The 25,715-nt window shown below is 43.0% G+C and overlaps 1 protein-coding gene across 5 annotated transcripts in view; it reads right to left on the bottom strand.

The window, feature by feature from the left end:
- Positions 1–25,715, bottom strand: part of adgrb2 (adhesion G protein-coupled receptor B2) — a 930,376-nt gene that overhangs the window by 579,632 nt on the left and 325,029 nt on the right. For 4 of the 5 annotated variants that reach the window (XM_080211622.1, XM_080211620.1, XM_080211619.1 and 1 more), the window contains one exon: positions 5,039–5,200. The exons of the other annotated variant lie outside the window; for it this stretch is intronic. In XM_080211622.1, coding sequence (XP_080067748.1) covers positions 5,039–5,200 — 162 coding nt within the window. The remainder of the gene's footprint in view (positions 1–5,038; positions 5,201–25,715) is intronic. 5 annotated transcript variants of the gene reach the window in all.

Below are 25,715 nucleotides of genomic sequence, written 5' to 3' on the forward strand. Positions count from 1 at the left end.
TCTCAGCCAAGGGTTCAATTTCTGCCCCACCACTAAAATTTACCCCATCAGTCTCACAGCAGACACAGAGGAATTCATCAAGTGAATGAGGCCAAGACACTAACAGCGAACACAATGAGACAGCCAATGAACCAAAACAGCCGACAGAGAGATCCGCAGCGCAGCAACTGAAAAGGAAAGAGTCCAATTAGACTCCTTGGAAAGGCCACTGCCCTGACTTGACATGTATGCCCAAGCCGTCATGTATGCCCAAGCCGCCAGGAGGGACATTAACACCAGATTCATCAGCCACACTCACAAGACAGCTCCAAACATCACCCAAGCACATAGCAATGCCATCTACGCTCTCAAGACCAACCACAACATTGTCATCAAACTAGCAAAGGAGGCGCCATTGTCAGACTGAACAGAATGGATTACTGCAAAGAAGTGTACCAACAACTGAACAACAAGGAACACTACAGTTAGCCGCAGATCCGACTGAAGAACACACCTGTCAACTCAACAGACTGATCAAGACCTTTGATCCGGATCTTCAGAGCACTCTCCGTGCTCTCATCCCACGTATTCCCCACATTGGAGATCACTACTGCCTCCCGAAGATACACAAGGCAAACACACCCGGCCATCCCATCATACTGGGGATTGGGACATTATGCAAAAGCCTCTCTGGCTACACAAGGGCATCCTGAAATCCATCGTACAAAGAAGCCCCAGTTTTGACATGACACTACGGACTTCCTACAGAAACTCAGCACACATGGAGTAGTTGAACCAAGAGCACTCCTCATCACAATGGATGTCTTGGCATCCCCCACGACGATGGCATTGCTCCAACTGCCTCAGTACTCAACGACGACAACTGCCATTCTCCAGATGCATTTTACAACTCATCCGTTTCATCCTGGACCACAATGTCTTCACCTTCAACAACCAGTTCTTCATCCAGACACGTGGAACAGCCATGAGACCAAATTCGCACCTCAGTATGCCAACATCTTCATGCGCAGGTTCGAACGAAACCCCTTCACCGCACAGGACCTTCAACCGATGCTGTACACTAGATACATTGATGACATTTTCTTCCTTTGAACTCATGGTGAACAATCACTGAAACAACTATTTGATGACATCAACAAGTTCCATCTCACCATCAGACTTACCATCGGCTACTCTCCAGAATTGGTTGCATTCTTGGACACACGCATCTTCATTAAGGACGGTCACATCAGCACCTCACTGTATAGCAAGCCCATGGATAGCCTCACGATGCTCCATGTCTCCAGCTTCCACCCTAAACATGTTAAAGAAGCCATCCCCTATGGACAAGCCCTCCGTATACGCAGGATCTGCTCAGATGAGGAGGATCACAACAGACACCTCCAGATGCTGAAAGATGCCCTCATAAGAACAGGATATGCCGCTCGACTCATCGATCGACAATTCCATCACGCCACAGCGAAAAACCACACCGACCTCCTCAGAAGGCAAACACGGGACATGGTGGACAGAGTACCCTTCGTCGTCCAGTACTTCCCCGGAGCTAGAAGCTATGACATCTTCTCCAGAGCCTTTAACATGTCATTGATGAAGATGAACATCTCGCCAAGGCCATCCCCGCACCCCCAATTCTTGCCTTCAAACAACTGCACAACCTCAAGCAGACCACTGTCCGCAGCAAACTACCCAGCCTTCAGGAGAATAGTGACCATGACACCACACAACCCTGCCACGGCAACCTCTGCAAGACGTGCCGGATCATCGACATGGATGCCATCACCTCATGTGAGAATACCATCTACCAGGTACATGATACATACTCTTGCAACTGGGCCAAAGTTGTCTACCTGATACGCTGAAGGAAAGGATATCCTGAGGCATGTTACACTGGGGAGACCGTGCAGATGCTATGACATGAATGAGCACCGCTCAACAATCACCAAGCAAGAGTGATCGCTTTCTGCTGGGGAACACTTCAGCAGTCACAGGCATTCGGCCTCTGATCCTTGGGTAAGTGTTCTCTAAGGCGACTTTCATGACACATGGCAACGGAGAGTCACTGAGCAAAGACTGATAGCCAAGTTCCTCACACATGAGGACGGCCTCAACCAGGATCTCGGTTTCGTGTCACACTATCTGTAACCCCCAATACTTGCGTGGGTTTACAAAATCTCACTAACTGTCCTGTCTGGAGACAATACACATCTCTTTAATCTGCGCTTAAGGCTCTCTCCATTCACACTGACTGTACTTTTAAGACTTGATTGTCTGTAAAGACTCGCATTCCAACCATTATTTTGTAAGTTGTGTTTGTGTCTTTATATGCTTTGTTTGTGAACAGAATTCCCATTTTCCCGACGAAGAAGCAGCGCTCCGAAAGCTAGGGGTTTTTGCTACCAAATAAACCTGTTGGACTTTAACCTGGTATTGTGAGACTTCTTACTGTGTCTACCTCAATCCACCACTGGCATCTACACATCATGATTACATTGGTGAGACCATAAGACATAGGAGCAGAATTAGGTCACTATGCCCATTGAGTCTACTCCACCATTCAATCATGGCTCATATTTTTCTTATCCACATTCTCCTGCCTTTTCTCCATAACCCTGATCCCCTTATTAATCAAGAACCTATCTATCTCTGTCTTAAAGACACTCAATGATCTGGCCTTCCATGGCAAAGAGTACCAAAGATTCGTCACTCTCTGGCTAAAGAAATTCCTCCTCATCTCTGTTTTAAAGAATCATCCCTTTGATCTGAGGATCTGCACTCTGGTTCTAGCTTTTCCTGCGAGTGGAAACACCGTCACCACGTCCACTCTATCCAGGCCTCCCAATATCTTGTAAGTTTCAATAAGATCCCCCCTCATCATTCTAAATTCCAATGAGTACAGACCCAGAGTCCTCAGCTTTCCTAATGCAACTAGCTCTTCATTCCAGGCATCATTTCTGTGAAACTCTTCTGGACTCTTTCCAAGGCCAGCAAATCCTTCCTTATATATAGGGCTCAAAACTGCTCACAAAACCAAAGGGGGTCTGACCAGGGCCTTTTACAGCCTCAGAAGTACATCACTGCTCTTGTATTCTAGCCCTCGTGACATGAATGCTAACATTGCATTTGCCTTCCTAACTGCTGACTGATCCTGCACATCAACCGTAGGAGAATCTTGAACAATGACTCCCAAATCCCTTTGTGTTTCTGATTTCCTAAGCATTTCCCCATGTCGAAAATAGTCTATGCCTCCATTCCTCCTTTCAAACTGCATAGCCTCACGTTGTATTCCATTTGCCACTTCTTTGCCCACTCTCCTAACCTGTCCAAGTCCTTCTGCAGCCCCCCTGCTTTCTCAATATTACCTCTCCCTCTACATACCTTTGTACCATCTGCAAACTTAGCAACAGTGCCTTCAGTTCCTTCTCCCAAATCGTTAATGTATATTGTGGGGACAAGGTCTGGCATGTGTTTACCTTTTGCTACTTCCTTCACCAATGGCCACAGACCCAGATAGTATATATGTCCTTTAGCACTTGGTTAGCAGTTGTGCTATTGAGTCACTTTTGATGATCAACATTGAATCTCCCAGAATACATTCTGTGCTCTTGCCACTCTCAGTGCTTCATCCAACTGGTGTGCTTCAGGGAGAAGTACCGATGAAGCTGATGACGGGCAGTCGGTGACAATCAATCAATCAGAGATTTTCCTTGCCCACGTTTGATCTCATGAGACTTCATGAGTACTGGAGTCAATGTTGAGAATTCCTAGTGGAACTCACACCCGACTGTACACCACTATGCCACGGCCTCTCATCGGTTTGTCCTGCTGGTGGGACAGGACATACCCAGGGATGTTGTCCATGTGCTGGGGGAATTGTCTCTAAGTAATTTGACAGTCAAGCTGTTGCTTGTGGGGAAGCTCTCCCAACTTTGGCACAAGCTCCAGTTAATAAGGAGGATTTTGGGTGTATGAAGAACTTTGCAGGTCTTGGAGTGTACCATGTAAAGTTAAATTATTGTACCTAATCCAAAATATAGTATGGAAACCCCTTTAACACAATACTCTAATAACATTTTGTGAAATAGTATATCATAAAGTAACATTTGAGGTGTTAAAAGAGTACAAGATATAGTAGGAAATATCTCCTCTATTTGTTATCTGTACCTTCATATAGTGAACATAGGAAAATTTCTCCCAGGCCGATATTCTTGTTATTCAGATATTTAATATAAGTTTCCTTTGATTATTACTAGCTTTCTGAGAAATCATCTTCATATTTTATCCTTTAACAAAATTTAAGCAATTTCCTTCAAAAGGAAGGGATACAGAATAGATTTTTACAAACCAGAAAACCTACAATGATACCTCACTGAGCTTTCCAATAATGCTCCAGCCAGAACTATCAATAGTTGCTGAGAGCAAGTTTGCAAGAAAATAGAGAAATTTGCAGAACATAAATATTCATGATATAGAAGATAGCAGGACTAAGTAATGGTGTCTTATCACATATGGATTCAGATGATATAATAAATCATCAGAGCAAAGCAGGAATAGTCGATGTCATTTGGTCTTGAACACTATACGTATTCTTGGAAATGTTGTTGTTTTATTTGTGATTATAGTTAGGCATCTTGCTGCTTACAGTTTCAATGTGATGAGTATTATATCCAACAATATTATTGAAAAGATTGTACCATTGCTTATTACATGAAAAGTCAAAGGCACTGTTTATTACACTGTAATTGAGCCTATTGCCAATCACAGATCTTTAGATAGTGAAGTTGCGCTAATGCAGAGGCCACAGAGGCAACAAGATGGTACAGCATGAATGGTTGTCAGTCATAAAGCATAGATTGAAATATTACACTATTTTGGAAACATGCAGAGATATTGTGAGTTATAAATGGAGATTGCTGTCAACTACTAAGATTTAAATAGGCTAATCTGTAGACTCGGAAGCAGCATGTTAAAATCAGAGGCTGTTATCAAACAACAAGGTTTGGAGTGATCAGTTACTCTATTTAAGAACAAAGGAAATTACTTGAGCAGTCCTGATTGAAGCAGTCCCGGGCTTCAGCCTGGTGACCTTTACACTCTGTCCAACCTTGGGTCGAAATGCATTTGCGGGTTCTCTGTTGCGTTCCATTTGAACATGTTACTGAGCACCTGTTCCATGGTCCCCACTGCAGCCACTGTCCTTCAACTGTCAACAGATAAGAGGAACATAAATTCCATAGTCACTACTGCCAGGCCTGGAATATAGCATTGGTCTTACCACTCACTGTATCCTTTTATGGAAGGGATTGGCGCTTATGAGATGACAAATACTGTAGAATTTTTTTTCCATACGTTAAATTGCAAACTGTCCTTCCCACCCTCCCTTCACTATTTTTAAATGTATTTCTGTCGAAGCAAAACAGAATTCATCAGCCAAGGTGGGTGCAGGTAGACTGCAATAGCTTGTCTGGCTTACTTTCACTCGGATTTTCCCTCTTCTTGGTAACATTTCCTGGGTCAGGAGCTAAGGATTTAGGCATAAGCATAAGTACGAATTGACTCTGCACTACCCCAATGTTTGTAAAACAAAGCAATCTTGTTGCAGCAGTTGTTGCAGCTTCTTGATGGCTGTGGCCTATCCCAATACATGTAATAACTATCCTGTTTGCAAAGTGAAATGGAGGCAACAGAATTAGACCAGTTGAGTCCCAGCCCTGATTTATGAGCATCAATTTACCTACAAAAAATAAACATACTTTCAATTATGGCCAATGTTTAGTTTTCTCTGTAGAACAGGAATTAACATGCAACAATATTGTACTAAATTCTAACATACAATTCCCTTTCTGGCAATTAGCATTTTATGTACATTTATTGTTCTCTATATATTTGATCACTCATTTCATCAGAGTTTAATGTGGTCTATATTTTAAAACAGGTAATCAATCCTGTTTTGCATTCTTTCAATGTAACATCATAAAAATTCCAAACAATTGCAAAAAATGGACATACCCAATGCAAAGTGTTTGGGACCAGAGAATATCTGTTCTAATATCGAGGGCCGAAGGGCCTGTACTACTGTACTGCGCTGTAATATCTGGGACAGCATGGTTGCTCTGTGCTTAGCACTGTTGCTTCACAGCGCAAGGGATCCAGGTTCGATTCCCAGCTTGAGTCACGATCTGTGTGGAGTCTGTATGTTCTCCCCGTGTCTGCGTGGGTTTCCTCCGGTTGCTCCGGTTTCCACCCACAGTCCGAAAGACCTGCTGATTAGGTGCATGTCATGCTAAATTCTCCCTGTGTACCCGAACAGGTGCCGAGTGTGGCAACTAGGGGATTTTCACAGTTAATTCATTGCAGTTTTAACGCACGCCTACTTGTGACACTAACATATAAACTTTAAAACAGAATGGGAAGGTCAGGAAGCACCATGATGCTGTCAGTAGAATACACTGCAGGTTTTCTCTCAAGCTACTTTGTTTCATTATCAGTTTCAGAATATTTAATTTATAAAATATGGGATAGTCTTGATTAATTCACAATTTAGGAGGAATTTCTTCAGGTAAATCCAACCACTAACAAATGGGAGGTCACTTTCATGAAACACATGGAAGTGTAAGAATACCCCTACTTCTCTGTAAAAAACAACTAAAGTCATTTCTAGTGACTGTTAGATTCAAATAACAATGCTTACATAAGTACTCTCTTATAAACCATAGCCACATTTAAAAGAATTAAAAAACAAAGAAAAATTACAGTTGTGCATACATGTTGCATAGGAGTACACAGAATCAGTTGTATGATAGCCACTACAGAATCGTGATTATGCAACTTTCCACAAAGAGAGAGTACATAGTGTTTGCCCTTACAATCAACATGGTAATCCAGGAGGTTATGAGAGACAGCAAACTGGACCCATAATGACAAGTCTTGCAAATCTATTTGCTCTTGAGAGATAGAGACAGTAAATGGAACCCTTGGAGATAAGCCTCAGTAAATTAATGTTCGTTATGTTGCTTATGAGAAAATTACAGTTTGGAAAAATGGATGTCACCCATAGAGTCAGAGACTGAGAGTGAGTAATCAGAACTGACAGTAAATTGAAGCAGATTATGTTTGCATATGATAAGCTAAGCCTGAATAAATTATACTCACTGCAACAAGCTCATTAGGGACTGATTATGGTTGTTTATGATAAGCTTACTTTTAAAAAAATCATGGATTGTGGGTATTTCTAGTTGGGCCAGCATTTATTGCCCATCCCTGATTGCAACAGCATGTTAGCATGGTTGTTCCCATTGCTGCCTCACAGCACTAGGGACTTGGGTTCGATTCCAGCTCGGGTCACTGTCTGTGCGGAATCTACACGATCTCCCCATGTCTGCATGGGTTTCCTCTGAGTGCTCTGGTTTCCTCCCACAGTGCAAGGGATCTGCTGATTAGGTGCATTAGCCGTGTTAAATTCTCCCTCAGTGTACCCGAGCAAGCGCCAGAGTGTGGCAACTAGGAGATTTTTACAGTATCTTACTTTCAGTGTTAATGTAAGCCTACTTCTGACATTAATAGATAAAGTTTAAACTACCCTTGAGAAGTTGATAGTGAATTGCATTTTTGAACGCTGCAGTCCATGTCATATAGGTATATCGCACTGTTTTTATGGAGGGAGTTCTGAGATTTTGGGCCAATGACAGTGAAGGAACTGTAATATATTTCTAAGTCAGGAAGAGTTGATGTTAAGTGATTTACATATGTAATGCTGGATGTTAGAAATAAGGTTAATTTTTAAGTGGGTTTAATTTAGTGTTTCTATGTGGGAAAAGGTACAACCCTAGTTCGATTAAAGTTAGACAAAGGTGTTTGCAAGTTTCAGCGTTTTGGTTTTAGTTTAAATAGTGTCTATTGTGCTGAGGGAGATTACCATATTAAAAGTAAACAAGAGATTGCGAAGAGAATGAGCTGTTGCTTAACAACCAGGGGCACCTTTAGGGGAAAAAGTCTTTCCGTGGTTAGTTGTACAATGAACCCTCTGCAGTTGCAGCTAAGAAGCTAGAGTGAACAGCTCTCAGAGCTCTGCTGGAAGCAGGAATGTCATAATGGAGTAAGTAGGCGCAAATGCAAGTCCCAGCAGGGTACTGTTCACTGAAGTCAAAGTCAAACCTGGAAAAAACAGAGACAACAAGGTTGTCTAGAGAAAAACATACCTTGAGGTTTGGTGTCCTTATTTCCAGTTTTTTAAACAACAGTATTTGGTTGGGCATGAAGATCCTGAGATACTGGGCCCGATTTTACCATTGTGTTGGGTGCGAAAACTTGGTAAAGTCGGGTGTGAGGTGATTACCGCGATTTTGCATGCATTTAAATTGAATTAATGAGCTGGATACCCAATCTTACCAATATTCCCCCTTTACCATCGTGTTTGCCCATCCAGATTCGGTGCGAACAGACATGCTTGGCAAAGGTCTGTTTCAGCTGCTTCAGCTTCGGAAGAGCTAAGTTCAGAGCTTCCAATGGCTCTCTGACTCAGATCGGTGATGGAGGGTGGGGGAGGGAGACGAGAGGCAGGACAGATCATTCTTTGGTGAAGGGAGGGGGAAGAGGGAAGGCCAATTACTCTCTGGTTGAGCAAGGGGAGGAATGGTTGCCAGATGGATCTTTGGGGGGTGAGGCGGGGAGGGACAGGGGAAAGGGATTCTGCTGCCACTCGGCGGGTGAACGGTGGGGGGGAAAGGGGCACAGAGGGTCATGATCCATCTGGGTAGCGTGGGGTGTGGTTGGATAAGGGGGACAGTTACATTGTGGGGGTGGGGCGATATCTATGAGAGCCATTGCTTCCACATTTCATTCCCAGGCCACTTTTTCCGCTTTTTGGGACCCAGGAGCAATGTGACAGGGCTGTGTTTTTCAATTTTTTTTCACTGTACATGCTCAGTTCAAAGCTCTGATCGGAGCTGCAGTATTTTGGGTCTGATAAGCCCCAGCCACAGCACAATTCAGACTCGCAATTTTTTTTCAGGCTAAGTGCTTATGCAGGGGGGGAACCTAAGAACAGTTTTCCAAGTCAGATCTGAATTGCGCCCAGATTCTGCATTTAGAATCAAAATGGTAAAGTTGGGCACATTGTGTGAAAAATTTGAATGCACTTAGCTCTTCAAGACAAAAGAATATTGAAAGGGGATGTGGAAACCCTGGAGATGAATCCTTGCTCAAACAGTATGGAAAATGTTGGAGAAAGATCTTAATGCGTGTCTTTCTGAGAGTGAAGTTGGGAAATCATGTGAAAATCATCTGGATAATTTGTGGAGTAGTCTACAGCAGTCCAATTGAGTGGGATCTGCCACTTGGTTCCAGGTGAGGTGTTATCTAACCACAGTTAGTTCATTGAGTTGCAGAGTTGCAGTGCATCCACCTAGAACATTATAACATAAGATATATTGTATAACCTGTGATTTCCTTGAAACCAATGTAAAGTAGGAGTTTGGAAGCATCAAACCTTTTGGGAGTGATCTTATCGGTCTGTCATGCTGTTGATCGGCATAGTGAACCAGCAAGATCAGGTGAGAGGCCAAAAACTGGGTGCGTATCCGGTTTTTCACCTCTCAAAATGATATTGGCATAATCAGCCTTGTGCCCGGGAAGGATGCAGAGTTGACTTAACTTTTTATGAGGTCATTTGAAAATCATTAGTGAGTCCTGGACACAAATTTGCCTACCAATCTCATCGATGGAGGTCCTCATCAGCGACTATTACGTATGGTCTTCACCAATGGGAACCTGACATGATGGCCTCACTGGTGGCACTGGAGACCATTGAAGCCCCCAGGTGATTTGGGGCAGGGGCAGGCAGTGCCCCTTGGGCAGTGCCAGCCTGGCATCCTGGCACTGCCCACAGAGCACCAGGCAGTGCCAAGATGGCAGAGCCTATGTGGAGGGAAAGGACCTGAAAGGGGCATGACCATGATGGGGGCATGGGCATAATAGGGTGACATAGGCAGTGCTCGTATTGGGGAGTGATCAGGGCAATGATCAGTTGGAGGAGGTATATGAGGATCAGTGGACATCTGGGGAGGGGAATGTCAGGGCCAGCAATCGACTGCTTGTGGGAAGGCAAAGGGATGTCTGGAAAGTGGGAGGCTTTCAAAAGTGTGTTAACCAGGATTCAGGATAAACACATTCCTCTTAGAATGAAGGGCAAGGCTGGCAGAAGTAGGGAATCCTGGATGACCTGGGATATTGAGGCCACAGTCAAGAAGAAGAAGGAGTATATGACATGCATAGGCAGCTGGGATCAAGTGGATCCCTTGAAGAGTAGAGGGGGTATAGGAATAGAGTTAAGAGAGAAATCATGAGGGCAAAAAGGGGACACAAGATTGTTTTGGCAGATAAGGCAAAGGAGAATCCAAAGAGCTTCTACAAATACATAAAGGGCAAAAGAGAAACAAGGGAGAGAATAGGGCTTCGTAAGGATCAAAAAAGGTCATCTATGTGCGGATCCACAAGAGATGGGTGAGATCCTAAATGAATATTTCTCATCAGTATTTACTGTTGAGAAAAGCATGGATGTTAACGAACTTGGGGAAATAAATAATGATGTCTTGAGGGGTGTACATATTACAGAGAAAGAGGTGCTGCAAATCTTAAAGCACATCAAGGTCGATAAATCCCCAGGACCTGCTGAAATGATCCCAGGACATTGTGGGAGGCTAGGGAGGAAATTTTGGGTCCCCTAGCAGAGATATTTGAATCATCGATAGTCACAGGTGAGGTGCCTGAAGATTGGAGAGTGGCAAATGTTGTGCCTTTGTTTAAAAAGGTCTGCAGGGAAAAGCCTGGGAACTACAGAGCCTCATATCTGTGGTGGTTAAGTTGTTGGAAGGTATTTTGAGAGACAGGATCTACAGGCATTTAGAGATGCAAGGAATGATTAGGGACAGTCAGCATGGCTTTGTGAGTGGAAAAATCATGTCTCACAAATTTGATTGAGTTTTTTGAAGGAGTAACCCAGAAGGTGTATGAGGGCAGTGCAATTGATGTTGTCTACATGGACTTTAGCAAGGCCTTTGACAAGGTACCGCATAGTAGATTGTTGCATAAGGTTAAATCTCAGGGGATCCAGGGTGAGGTAGCTAATGGATACAAAATTGGCTTCTTGACAGAAGCCAGAGAGTGGTTGTCGAGGGTTGTTTTTCAAAATGGAGGCCTGTGACCAGCGGTGTGCCTAAGGGATCAGTGCTGGGTCTACTGTTATTTGTCACTTATGTTAATGATTTGGATGAGAACGTAGGAGACACGGTTAATAAGTTTGCAGATGACACTAAGATTAGTGGCATAGTGGACAGTCAAGAAAATTACCTCCGATTGCATTACTGGTTCACCCAGTAAACTATGGAACTAATTACAGAATGATGTAGCAGCTGACGCCATCTAGGATTGCAACGCCATCTAGGATTAATCAATTGGGCCAGTGGGCTGACAAATGGTAGATGGAGTTTAATTTAGATAAACGTAAGGTGATGCATTTTAGTAGATTGAACCAGGGCAGGACTTAGTTAATGGTGGGTCACTGGGGAGAGTTACAGAACAAAGAGATCTAGGGGTAGGTGTCCATTGCTCCTTGAATGTAGAGGCACAGGTGGATAGAGTGGTGAAGAAGGCATTCAGCATGCTTTGTTTCATTGGTCAGAACATCGAATACAAGAGTTGGGATGTTTTGTTAAAGTTATACAAGACATTGGTAAGGTCACACTTGGAATACTGTGTACAGTTCTGGTCACTCGATTATAGAAAGAATATAATTAAACTAGAAAGAGTGTAGAAAAGATTTATTAGGATGCTACCAGGACTTGATGGTTTGAGTTATAAGGAGAAGCTGGATAGACTGGGACTTTTTTCTCTGGAGTGTAGAAGACTGAGGAGTGATTTTATAGAAGTCTATAAAATAATGTGGGGCAGAGATCAGCTAATCAATATCTTTTCCCAAAGGTAGGGGAGTCTAAAACTAGAGGGCATAGGTTTTAAGTGAGAGGGGAGAGGTACAAAAGTGTCCAGAGGGGCAATCTTTTCACACAGAGGGGGTGAGTGTCTGGAACAAGCTGCCAGAGGTAGTGGTAGACGTGGGTACAATTTTGACTTTTAAAAAGCGTTTAGATAGTTACATGGGTAAGATGGGTATAGAAGGATATGGGCCAAATGCAGGCAATTGGGATTAGCTTAGGGATTTTGAAAAGAAATGAGCAGCATGGACAAGTTGGGCCGATGGGCCTGTTTCCATGCTATAAATCTCTATGACTCTATGACTGGGGTGGGGCCAATGACTGGCCTGGGGGGTAGGAGGGGGGAATCAAGGCCAGAAATTGGCTAAGTGGGGGAGGGATCGGGTGGGATGATGTCCGGGGGTGGTGATCAGAGTTGGGGGTGATGTCCAGGAGAGTGGGGGAGTGACAGATCTTCGTACACTTGTACACAATGCATTGGGTGCATGCGCAATAGTGTCTCTACAGCTCAGCAGCCAGCTTTCAGCATGAACTGATAAATAATGTTTCTATTCAAAAATATCCATTGGCGGAAGCCCAACTGGACTGCAAACAGGTGCTACAGCCCGTCCTATTGTTGGAAAAGGAAGCAAGTGGGGCACATGAGTTGCATGGTGTACTAATGGAAGTGGATACCCATACCAGTTGAACTGAGTTCGGGGATCACCACTTAAGTGCAAGCAATTAAATAGCCGCCCTCAGGAAGGACTCGAATACAAATAATCCTAGGTCTACATACAGGATAGCTCCAAAGCCAAGCCAAGCCTTGACTAGACAGTCAACAGTCCCTTCAAAATCCTGTCCAGCAAGACATTGTAACTGTTGCAATATGCAGAATTGGAATAGCAAAATAAGTTTTCAAGACCTAGACGTAAGAAAACGACATGTCAGCTGGTGTACCTTCACCAGATTTCCTTTATTTAAAAACTCTATTCCATTCATTGAGTGCTTCTGGTACACAGAATCCAGAGTACCAGAAGAGCCAACACTCCCAATTTTATATACTGAGGCTCCCTGATTGGGCAGGCAATTATGACCTCCATCAGGGAGTTCATTCTCCAAGATGTCAATGTCCTGTGCCTCATTGAAATCATTTCAGCCCTCTCCCCTCTAAATCCAAGGAAGCTCGGAGGTTCATGAGTCTCTTTCGATGGTTCAGCACTGAGCCCAGCATTCGACATGGAAGGAATGTATGTAATCGGACACCGTATCTTACGGCGCGACCACCTGCATTCTAGTTCACTCCCTTCCGCGGGCGGTCGAGGAGTAGCCGCGGCTTCGTCTGCATTGCCCATTTCAGACTCCAAGGTCCTAACTGTGGGTGACGGAGGGACTGAGCTGGCCAGTTTGGGAAGGTTTTCCTCTGTTCTTGGTCCACTGGACAGTGTTGGCTCTTGCTTGAACTGTAATTTCAAGCCTTACGCATGGCCCAGATATTTTTTCAGAATGGCCTCACCCACGCATATCCTGTAGGAAATAGGACCCATCCGCGACTCAACAATTCCAGATGAATGTACGGGATCATTTGTGTAATTCTTTAATCCAATTTTTTTACCAGCTCCAATTGGCTATCCCGGCTATTATTGTCGTGCTCTTTATCCTGGGCTTTTTGTTGTTTTTTCACTACTCCCCACTCTCCCACTAGCTCCCCACTCCCTGCCCACCCCGCACAGGTTTGGGAATAGTAAAGTTAATCTGGTGTGGAATCGGAGCAGCAAAATAAGTTTTCAAGATATAGATTTAGGAAAACAACATGTAAGCCCGTTTCCCTTCACCAGCCTCTGAGGACTTATTTCAAACGGCTAATTTTTAGGTATTCCTGGCGCTACTCCAGAATTTCAGATTTTTATTGAATTCAAATTCCACAATCTGCTGTGCTGGGATTAGAACCTGGGTATCCAGGTCATTAATATGTGTCTCTGCATTTCTAGTCCAGTAACAATACCAATATGCCACCCCTTCCCTGTGAATGAGTTATCAGGGCCTTGAGAAAGGGCTAACTGGAATAAAAATGACCATGGTTTTCTGATAAGCTAAGAGTGAAAAAGAGTACTTACAGCCTTGAAGGCAGCTTCCTGTAGACTACAGCTGGTCAGTACTTTTCTAAAAGAATAATTGGTCAGTATTTAATGATCTCGGTCAGGCAAGGCTCCTAAAATTCCACCCGAGACCAATGGAGAATTCTGATCCACAAGTGTGCCTGCCCCGATTCCGATAAAATTCCACTATTATGTCCAATAGAAATTGCTGGATCATCATAGGTGTGGTTACACTGTTTTAGCCACATTTATTGATTGTAATATAAAACATCCTACATACACACACAATATAGATAAATGTACTTCACATGTATATAGCTGAAGAAATATCTAGCACATCTAAGGAATTAAACAAGAATTTAAAAAGTGATCATAAAACACTCTCATATCTTGTTTTCATCTGCAATATTAACAGCAAATGCACAAAAGCATTCAAGTAACTATGCATAAGATGTGTGAATATAGTAATGAGATTATACGCTCAACATTCGTGTCTATTACTCCTGTTTTATTTACCAATCAATATGCAGCTTGCCACAACTGAATTTCCAAATTTGCCACTTAGAGCTTATAGCTGACATACTGAACAACACCTTGACAGAATTAATGACAAATGAGCTTTCTGGAGACACGTTGAACTGTAGCCTTATATTACTTACAGTTGTTCATGGAAGAAGCAAAGAGAAAGATTAAACATTCTCAGGGACAATGACATCGCTGATGAAATCCAGATTGTTTTCTTTCTTGTGTCTTTCCTGTTGTGATTTCCATTTCTTTTCCAGGTTGGATTTTTTTCACATACTTTATAGTATTTGTTTTTGCAGATGAATATCTTTGAGGTTAGAGGTGATAACTTTCAATGCAGGCATGACTGCTATCACCATATTAACTATGAACAGCAATTGACTCCAGCTATTAGGAATCATAGATACCAGGCTCAAAACCTGTACCCAAAAAAAGAGAATGATATTTGGGTGCAACAACAGACTGCGAATAATTATTTTTACGCAAAAGTTAAAGCTTACATTTGTGACTTCCAGAACTCTGTATCATTAGTGTCTCGATGGGATAATAATTTTTAAAACTTCACTCCTTTTGTGAAATAAAAGCAAAAATGTTTATGATAACTTCATAACCCCATCCCTGATTTTGGTGTGGAGATGCAGTGTTGGACTGAGGTAGGCTCACAATAACAGGTTAAAGTCCAAAAGGTTATTTGGTATCACAAGCTTGCGGAGTGCCGCTCTTTCATCAGGTGAGTTTGATTTTGGTTGAAATATCATGATGGTCCTTTGAAATACTTCAATCTACAAAGGTCAAAAATTGTCTCACTGCATCCCAAAAATCAGGCTTGGAAATATATTGCTGTTCCTTTATCATCATGAGTCAAAATCAGAGAACTGCCTGCCCAACAGCACTGTGGGTATACCAACACCACATGGACTGCAACAGTAGCTCACTTCTACCTTCCCAAGGGAAAGTAGGGATGGATAATAAATATTCGTTTTTGTGAGCAATGCCTTTACTCGAGCAATGAATAACAAGAAATGGTTCAATTGTGCTTTATAATATCTTTACTTTTATCTTTCTTCTAAATTTTTATCAATAAGCACTTTGCAGGACACTTCACCAAGCTCGTAAAAGACTTCAAACAATGTAATTGGCAAGGTGTTCACTGATTATATGTGCCAATGAAATTTACATTTTTGACATTTTGGAGATTACAGTGCAAGAAAATAATGAAATGTTCTTTCCAACTTTTATCATGTCAATAAAAATATAATGCAAATGGCTGGGCTTGAATTGTGGCAGATATTGAATTAAAGGTTCTGCAGCAAACTGTGCCATATAATCAAGAAGTACAAATAATAAGTTTGGAGTTAAAATTAGAGTTCAGCCCTGATGCAACTGCGAGTATTGTTTTTACTGCTGATTTGACAGCAGATCAGATTAATTACATAGAATTTACAGCACAGAAGCAGGCCAGTCAGCCCACCTAGACTATGCTGAATCCTAAACTTCCTAACCGACAGACTACAATCAATAAGAATAGACAACCACAACTTCTCCATGATTGTCCTCAACACAGGTGCCCTGCTGTAGCTCCATTTTCAATTTGCCGGTGACACCACCGTAGTGGGTCAGATCTCAACAATGATGAGATGGAGTATAGGAGAGAGATAGAGAATCTGGTGAAATGATGCAGCAACAATAATTGATCCCTCAATGTCAATAAAATGAAGGAGACAGTCATCGACTTCAGGAAGTGTAATGGAAGACATGCCCCTGTCTACTTCAGTGGGGACAAAGTGGAAATGATTGAGAGCTCCAAATTACTAGTTGTCCAGACCACCAACAACCTGTCCTGGTCCCTCCACACTGATGCTACGGTTAAGAAAGCCCACCAGTGTCTCTAATTTGTCAGGGGGCTAAGGAAATTCAGCATATCTGCTATGGCTCTCGTCAATTCATAGAATCATAGAATCCTACAGTGCAGAAGGAGGCCAATGGCCCATTTGAGTCTGCACCAACCACAATCCCACCCGGCCTTATCCCCATAACCCCATGCATTTACTCTGGCTAGTTCTCCTGACACCAGGAGGCAATTTAGCCTGGCCAATCCCCCTAATCCACACATCTTTAGACTGTGGGAAGAAACCGGAGCACCCAAAGGAAACCCATGCAATGCGGAGAGTACGTGCAAGATCCACAGAGGCAGTGACCCAAGCTGGGAATCAAACCCAGGTGCCTGGTGCTGTGAGACAGCAGTGCTAGCCACTGTGCCGCCCTTTTTTTTATATCTGACTGTCCAGGTTTCTGGACTTTGCCACATCATTGAAAAGAATGAAGTTTTCGTGAAAATCCCCTAGCCACCTGTTCAGGTACACTGATGGAGAATTTAGCATGGCAAGTTCATCTAATCTGCACATCTTTGGACTGTGGGAGGAAACCAGAGCACCTGGAAGAAACCTATGCAGACACGGAGAAAATGTGCAAACTCCACACAGACAATGACCCAAGCCTGGAATTGAACCCAGGTCTCTGGGGCTGTGAAGCAGCATTGCTAACTACTGTGCTACCATGCTGCTCAAATGCATTACAGATGCATCAAGAAAACATCCTTTCTGGTTGTATCACAGCTTGATATAGCTCTTGCTCTGACCAAGACTGCAAGAAATTACAAAGGGTTGTGAACATAGCCCAGCCCATCACGCAAACCAGCCTCCCATCCATTGACACTGTCTACGCTAAGCAACCAGCATTATCAAGGACCCCACACACCCTGGGCATACTCTCTTCCACCTTCTTGCATCAGGAAAAAGACACAAAAGTTTGAAATCACATACCAGCCAACTCAAGGGCAGCACAGTAACACAGTGGATAGTACTGTTGCTTCACAGCTCCTAGGGACCTGGGTTCGATTCCTGGCTTGGGTCACTGTCTGTGTGGAGTTTGCACATTCTCCCCATGTCTAAGTGGGTTTCCACCGGGTGCTCCGGTTTACTCCCACAGTCCAAAGATGTGTGGGTTAGGTTGATTGGCTATGCTAAATTGGTCTTTAGTTTCAGGGGGATTAGGAGTATAAATATATAGGGAAACAGGGATAGGGTCTAGGTGGGATTATTGTCAGTGCAGTCTCGATGCGTCTTTCTGCACTATAAAGTTCCATGAAGAACAGCTTTTTCCCTGGATTTACCATGTATTAAACTGATCTTACTCTATATCCTAGTTACGACTGTAAACAATGTTCAGCACCCGCTCCTTTTCCCTCTCCCTGATGTACTATCTGAATGGTATGTTTTGTCTGTATAGCTCGCAAGAGACAATATTTTACACTATCCCAATACATGTGACAATAATAAATCAAATCAAATCAAATCAAATGCTCCATGTTGTAGGTAAAATAATACCTTGAAGACTGTTAGTGAGTAAAAATACAGTGGTTTTTATTCCAAAGTTTTGGGGAGAAACTGGTTCCTTACAATGGATTACCAGACTTCTCATAGAACACAAACATAAGTGGGCATTTATACATTATGAGTCTTAGTGTCAATCACGATTCTAAGTTTCCCATTCTGGCCAGAACTCCGGGTCTTCCTTCCTTGGTAGTGATGCAGCCCTAGATTTAATCAGGAATTACGGTCCAGATGGCAGCTGTGGTCACGACACAGCCTTAATGCGGTCATGATTCAAAACCCCTCTGCAGCGGTACCGGCATCCCCTGTCTTTAAAGTTACTTGTGCAATCGCGGCTGTCCCAACAGGGCTCTTCCTGTTAAAAGCTGGTATCGTGATCTGCCATTAACAACTGTCAAAAGCCGATATCGTAAACTACTATCTGTGTAACGATGTCCAACTAACACAAATAGGTAAGATTTATAAGTCTACAAAATAACAGCCACATTAAACTATCTGTCTTTTTAAAAATGAGAGTTAAAGCATGTAAAACATGAACAAATAATTTATATTACTGCCAGGAGCAGTATAAGCTAAAGAAGATCAGTCATGATGAAGGGTTATGTTTGTGACATATTCTAGGTACAAAATCTATTAACCCTTTCCCTTCAGGTACAAAATGCATACACCTTTTCCCCACTTCACTCCACAAGCATTTTCTTTGACCCTACTTCAAACACGATCAGATTTTTTTTTACATCCTCGACTTGTTTTTTCCTTAAATGTATCTATGCTATTTGTTAAAACAACCTTTTGATATATTCTACACATAAGCCACATTCTAACCACTTTCTTGGTTTAGATATTTCTCCTGAATTCCTTGTTGGATTTACTGGTGACTATATTGAATTCATGATCCTTAGTTTTGGATTCCTCAAAATTGAAAACACCTTCTCTTCCCGAAAAAAACCTCTTTGACTTTCATTAAATAAATTATACACACCTTCCCCAGGGCCTCTACATTTTTTTGTAATATGGAGAACAGAACTGTATACAATAATTCAGGTATGGTTTCACTAAGTTTCAATATAAGTTAGCTTGCTCTCTCACCTGTTCACCCAAATGCTTTATTTGCTACTTTTAATAATGTATGAACATGTCTCATAGATTCTTTTACTCTTCCATCAAATTTAGACTCTTGATTCGAAGATGTTCCTGTGTATAGGTCTGCCTCAAATTAAAGGACAGTTACTGCCGCCGTAGATTCCATGTCTTCTTCATTGTATATAGACTCTTATTTTTCAAGGAGTACTGTCAGTGATGCTTTTTACCATGATTTTATCAGGCACCATGTGTTGCAGACAAGTCTAATACTATCCTCCAGTAGTATCCACTTTAGTACTTAAGTATTTCTTCAATTGGCAATTACTGGAAAAAATAACTGATGGATTTTTTTTCCCCTTATGCCAATCTGGCAAGAGAAAAGGCCATATAGAAAATTCTGATTATGATTGATAACTTGGAACAGACCATGGACTGAACTTGACACTTTTTGATCTGTATCACACAGTATTGCGCCAGTCAATGCATTTAGTCAAATACTTCTCATCAGACAAGCATTTTGTCTTCTTGCTTTGATCAAAAAAAACACAATTTTCACTCACCATTGAGGTGAATCACGCTATACGAACAGAATCTTGGAACTTTACATGAGTGTTCCACTTCCTGATCCATCAAAGTCTCTCCACCACACCAAAGTTAATTTATTAGTCACAAGTAGGCATATGTTAACAATGCAATGAAGTTACAGTGAAAATCCCCTAGTTGCCACACTCTGGCAGCTGTTCGGGTACGTTAAGGCAGAATTTAGCATGGCCAATTCACTCAACCTACACATCTTTGGACTGTGAGAAGAAACCAGAGCAACCGGAGGAAATCCACACATACATAGGGAGAATGTGCGAACTCTACAGAGACAGTGACCCAAGCCAGGAAATCGAACCCAGGTCCCTGGCACTGTGAGGCAGCAGTGGTAACCACTGTGCCATTGTGCTGCCCCCACATATACAAGACTCATGTCTGAGTGGGATATTCACTATTCACTTGGATGGATGCAGCCATAACATACAAAAAACTCGATACTATCCAGGGTAGAGCTGTATTCATCATTGGCACCCTGTCAATGAACTTAATATTCACTCTCTTCACCATAGCTTGTAGTATGTTCTATCTATGAGCAACATAGCAACTCAGCAAGTTCAATTTGATAATGCTTCCCAGGCCTGTAACCTCTACAACTAAAAGCAGTAACTTCATGGGAACATCAGCATCTCAAAGCTCCTCTCAAAACCAATGTGACCCTGACCTGAATTAAATCTCCATTCACCATTGCTGGTCAAACTTTGAATTCACCTAAAACCATTGTGGGGGCAACTTCAATACAAGGAAGTCAATGATTCAAGAGGATGCCCATCACCACTTTCCCAAGGTGACTGAGGATAGGTGATTAATGTAACCTTGCTAGCATTCCACAAAAGACAAAATCCTATTAAGAATTAACAGCATTTTAGTTAAACATTGATTATATGGTGGAAAGACTCCCCATGACTCTTGGAATATGCCAGATAATTGAGAGCCCTAAAGTTAACTACTGATATAAAAGTATGTGCTTCACTCCAGTTCACTCAATTCAGTTGTCTCCTGTTTAAAGACTAAAACAAACAGGCTGCAGCCCTAAATGAATATTGGACTAAGACAAGCGGGTTGCAGCCTTAGACATTTTAGACAGGAATACACAGAAAATAGATGATCCCGAAGACAATGGACATTCTTTGGTCAAACATATTCGTTTACCAGACGAAGGCGTGCCTTAACCCCTTATTTGGGAGACAGGTATGTGACATACATGCTCCCAGCACTCACAGGCATGGCTGCTTGGTACACACCCCAAAATTGATAGTAGCACCCGACTGGACTCCATTGATCAAGATGATCAACCTGATCAATTGATTGGTAGTGATCAAGGGCCCGCCCTAAAGGGTGCAAAACAATCAAAGGATAAAGGTGCTATACAACATTCTACCAACAGCGGCAACTCTAGAAACCAACAACTGTGAAGCACGGCCCTGGACCATCCAGAGGAGAAGAAGAGAAAACAGGCCAGACCCAGAAGAAGAGGATCAGACCAGACCAAAAATCAGACATACTGGGGAGACTGCAGAGACCAACACGTGGATACAGACCAATATCTGCTTGGGTCCTTGCCAGTCACTCAAAGTTAAGTCAAAGTCCAGCATTATGTTTGAATCTTGACTGTTCTGTAAAAGTAATAACTGTAACTAATATTAATTGTCCTGAATCTCAATAAAGGTAACTATAATGGTATGAACCATGAATTGGCCATGATGGACTAGGAAACACTACTGAAACTAAAGACAGTGGGCAAGCAATGGCAGGCATTCAAAGAGTGAATAGGTGTACTCCAGAAGTTGTTTATTCCTGTTTGGCACAAGAGTGGCAAGGGAATTGCGGCTGAACCATTGCTCACAAGGGAAATTAGAGATAGTATCATATTCAATGAAGATGCATACAAATTGGCAAGAAAAGACATTAGGCTTAAGCATCGGGAGCAGTTTAAAATTCAGCAAAGCAGGACCAAGGGATTGATTAAGAAGGGAAAGTAAGATGGTGAAGGACATAAAAACTGACTGTAAACATTTCTATAGGTATAAAGAGAAAAAGATCGACAAAAATGAATATAGGCCTCTTACAGTCAGAAATGGTAGAATTCATAACGGGGAATAAAGAAATGGCCAGGGAATAAAATTCATACTTTATTCATGTCTTCCTTTGTGAAGACTGAAACAATGTACCAGAAATTCTGAGAGAAACAAGTTTTAGTGAGCAGCTGAAGGAAATCATCATTAGTAGAGAAATGGTTTTGGGGAAATTGGTGGGATTGAAGATGGATAAATCTGTCCTGGTAATCTTCATCCCAGAGTACTTAAGGAAGTGGCCTTGGAAGCAGTAGATCCATTGGTGGTTATTTTCCAAAATTCTTTGGACTCTGGACTGGTTCTGACAGACTGGAGACTAGCTAATGTAAGCTCGCTATTCAAAAAGGTAGGTAGAGAGAAAACAGGGAACTATAGATGAGTGAGCCTAAAGTCGATACTAGGGAAGTTACAAGAGTCCATTATCGAGGAATTCATAACTCAGTATTTCGAAGATAGTGGTATAATCAGACAAAGTCAGCATGGATTTACAAAAAGGAAATCATGTTTAATGAATCTATTGGCATTCTTTGAGGATATAAAGAGTAGAGTTGACCAAGAAGAACCAGTGGATGTGGTTTATTTAGACTTTCAGAAGGCTTTCAACAAGTTCTCACGTAACAGATTATTACGCAAAGTTAAAGCACATGGGATTGCAGGTAATGTCTTGAGATGGATAGAAAGCTGGTTAGCAGATATGAAGCAAAGAGTTGGCATAAATGGGTCATTTTCTGATTGGTGGTCAGTGACTAGTGGGGTACCACAGGGATCTGTGCTAGGACCCCAACTGTTCAAACTATATATTAATTATTTGGAAGAGGGAACTGAATGTATTATCTCCAAGTTTGCAGATGATACAAAGTCGCATGGGAGAGTGAACTGGGAGGAGGATGCAGAGATGCTCCAGCATGATTTGAACAGGCTAAGCCTGTAGGCATATGAATGGCAGACGCATTATAATGCGGATAGATGTGAGGTTATCCACTTTGGTAGAAATAATCGGAAGACAGATTTTTACTTGAATGGGTGTAAATGGAGAGAGGTGGATACTTGTGCATCAGTTGCTGAAAGTAAGCACACGGGTACAGCAGGCAATAAAGAAGGCAAATGGTATGTTGACCTTCATAACAAGAGGTTTTGAATATAGGTGTAGGGATGTTTTGCTGCTATTGTATAGGGCATTGGTGAGGCCACAGCTGGACTATTGTGTACAGTTTTGGTGTCCTCACCTGAGGAAGGATGTCTTTGCTGTAGAGGGTGTGCAGTGGAGGTTTTCCAGGCTGATTCCTGGGATCGCAGGTCTGTCATATGAGGAGGGACTAAGTCGGCTAGGATTATATTCACTGGAAATCAGAAGAGTGAGAAGGGATCTTCTAGAAACTTATAAAACTCGAACAGGATTAGACAGGGTAGATTCAGAAACAATGCTCCCAATGGTGAAGGGGTCCAGTACTAGGGGTCATGGTTTGAGGATAAGGGATAAACCTTTCAGAACTGAGGTGAGGGGAAAATTCTTCATCCAGAGGGTGGTGAATGTATGGAATTCACTGCCACAGAATGTAGTTGAGGCCTAAATGTTGTCTGACTTCAAGAAGAAATTAGATATAGCTTTAGGGACTAAAAGGAACAATAGATATGCGGGAAAGAGGGGGGGAAATCAAGATATTGAATTTGATGATCAGCCATGATTAAAACGAATGGTGGAGCAGGCTCAAAGGGTCAAATGGCCTACTCTTGCTTCTAGTTTCCATTTTTCTACGAGAATGCTGAGTCATCACCACTGTTTTCACCAGCACCATCCACCTTTGCAGAGACAATCAACTTGGTGCAGATGTTAGCACACAGATTTCTGGGTCACTATCTGGTGCACACCACACAGCTGCTGAAGCAAATCAGATAGGCAGTAACATTCAACAGAGCTGGTAGTTGAAAGGTTGCTAGATCCTAGGTAACAGCTGTTCACAAGCCAGATGTCGGGCCCCTGGAAAAGGTCATCCCATCACTGGTCAAGATGCACATGCAGAGCCAGGTTTAACAGGATGGAGTGTCAGCAACTTTTCAGCAAATGCAAGTCCAACTGGAGGAGTCCAGAAGCCTGCTCTTCTAGGAGATGGTGTCAGAATTGCATGGTACTCAGGCCAAGACAGCAAGGTTGGCATTGCAGTGGAAAGCCTTGGGCAAGATGTCTGAGTCATGTCTAATGACATCCAAGGCTTAGCTCATTCTGCAATGTACATGGCTAAGGCACTACAAAGCTTGGCACAGTCACAAGGGGCACCACCACTGAGGGCATCAAATGCATATCACAGTTGCACAGAACTTTGCCACAATGGCTCAGATCTTCGTGGGCTTCCAGGACTAGCAGCGCTAGGTGACACAGACGTCCTGGAGCTCAATTCAGCTGCCTCTCCGACCTAAGGAATAGCACAGGGGCCAGTGAGGACCCCAAGGGAGAAGAAAGCACTGGAGCCCATCTTGGGGTCTACCACCAAAGAGACTCCTGCAGTCTGCAGCCCTTCTGAATAGCCCCTCCCCCTGTCCACGTCATGACACTGTCCCATGTCCTGGGCAGCAGGCAGAACAGGGCGACTCGTTATACCTGTGACACCCAAAAGTCAGTTGGGGCCTTGAAGTCCAGGCTGTCCACAGTATGCCCACAAAAGGCATCACAGGCCAGAGGGCGCAGAACGCAGCAGGCCATTCTAATGTGCATTCTGGGGACACACTTAGAAATTCACTATTAAATACATTTGCACATAGAGACTGACATGCCTCTCGATCTTAATGCTTTCCCATCGGACGGAGAGGAATGGTTATCTCCCCCTCCACACTTTGAATCTCCCATACAGCCTACAGCCTCACCCACAAGTGGGAGCACATGACACCATCAGTCTCAGTCATCCTTGAATGACAGCTTCATCACTCCATGAGCTTAGACCTCATATCCTTTCCCACCCCCTCCATCCCTGGCCCCCTCCCTTAGGGAAGTGAAGTACCCCTATCTCACAGTCAGACATGCGATGGGAGGTCAGTGGGCTGACATCAGAAAGGCAGGAGTCAGACTTCACCAGGTTCTGTGGAGTACAATAGTTTCCCTCACAGTACCTTCATTACTCTTCTGTCTTGAAAAAAGTCGTGCTCACATTGCCAAATGAGGCTCACCCTGGTATGCAACAGATCCTTGGAAGATTGGGGGAGGGGGGGTGAACTATGGCTATGACTTATCTTCCAACCAGGCACTTTACAGCCTTCCGGTCTCAACATGGAATTCAACAACTTTAGATGATTTGTTCTACCCCACCTAGGCCCCCTTTTGTTTTCATTTTTTTTTAATGTTCTCTACCTTTTATTTCTTTATTGTGTTTTTTCATTCCCCTCCCCATTCTTTCCCCAACTTCATCCAACTTCCCTTACCTTTTCTCCCCCCAGCGCTTCCCGTTTTCTACCTTTGCACCCTTTATTCTCTCTGTGGACAGCTATTAGCAGACTTTTCCCCTGGTTTCTATGGCTATGACTCATCTTTCATTCCTCCTGCAATATAAATACTTCCCACTTTCCATGCCTTTTAGCTTTCACAAAGAGTCATGTTGACTCGAAACATCAGCTTTTTTCTCTCCTTACAGATGTTTCCAGATCTGCTAAGATTTTCTAGCATTTTCTCTTTGGTCTCTGTAGAGATATCTGTTTTCTAGCAGGTCCCAGACTTCGGACATAACTCCTCCCACCCTCCCTCCCCCTCTCCCCCATCCCCACCTGATGAAGGTCCCTCTTACTGATCATTCCTTTAGCTGACCTTCCACGCCTACTGCCAATGATCTCTCTTTGCATACATCCACATACCAACCCCACCACCCCCCTGCAGCTCCCCCCTCCCCCCCAACCCCCACCCTCCCTGCCATTCCCTCACCACTGATCACTTCCCCTTGCATGCCTGCTCTATTGATCTTGGTCTGCAGAGCTCCAACTCCTGCAAAGCTCCCCCCT

Source organism: Carcharhinus amblyrhynchos, chromosome 24, assembly GCF_965287045.1.
Source record: "Carcharhinus amblyrhynchos chromosome 24, sCarAmb.v2.hapA, whole genome shotgun sequence".
NCBI classification, from domain to species: domain Eukaryota; kingdom Metazoa; phylum Chordata; class Chondrichthyes; order Carcharhiniformes; family Carcharhinidae; genus Carcharhinus; species Carcharhinus amblyrhynchos.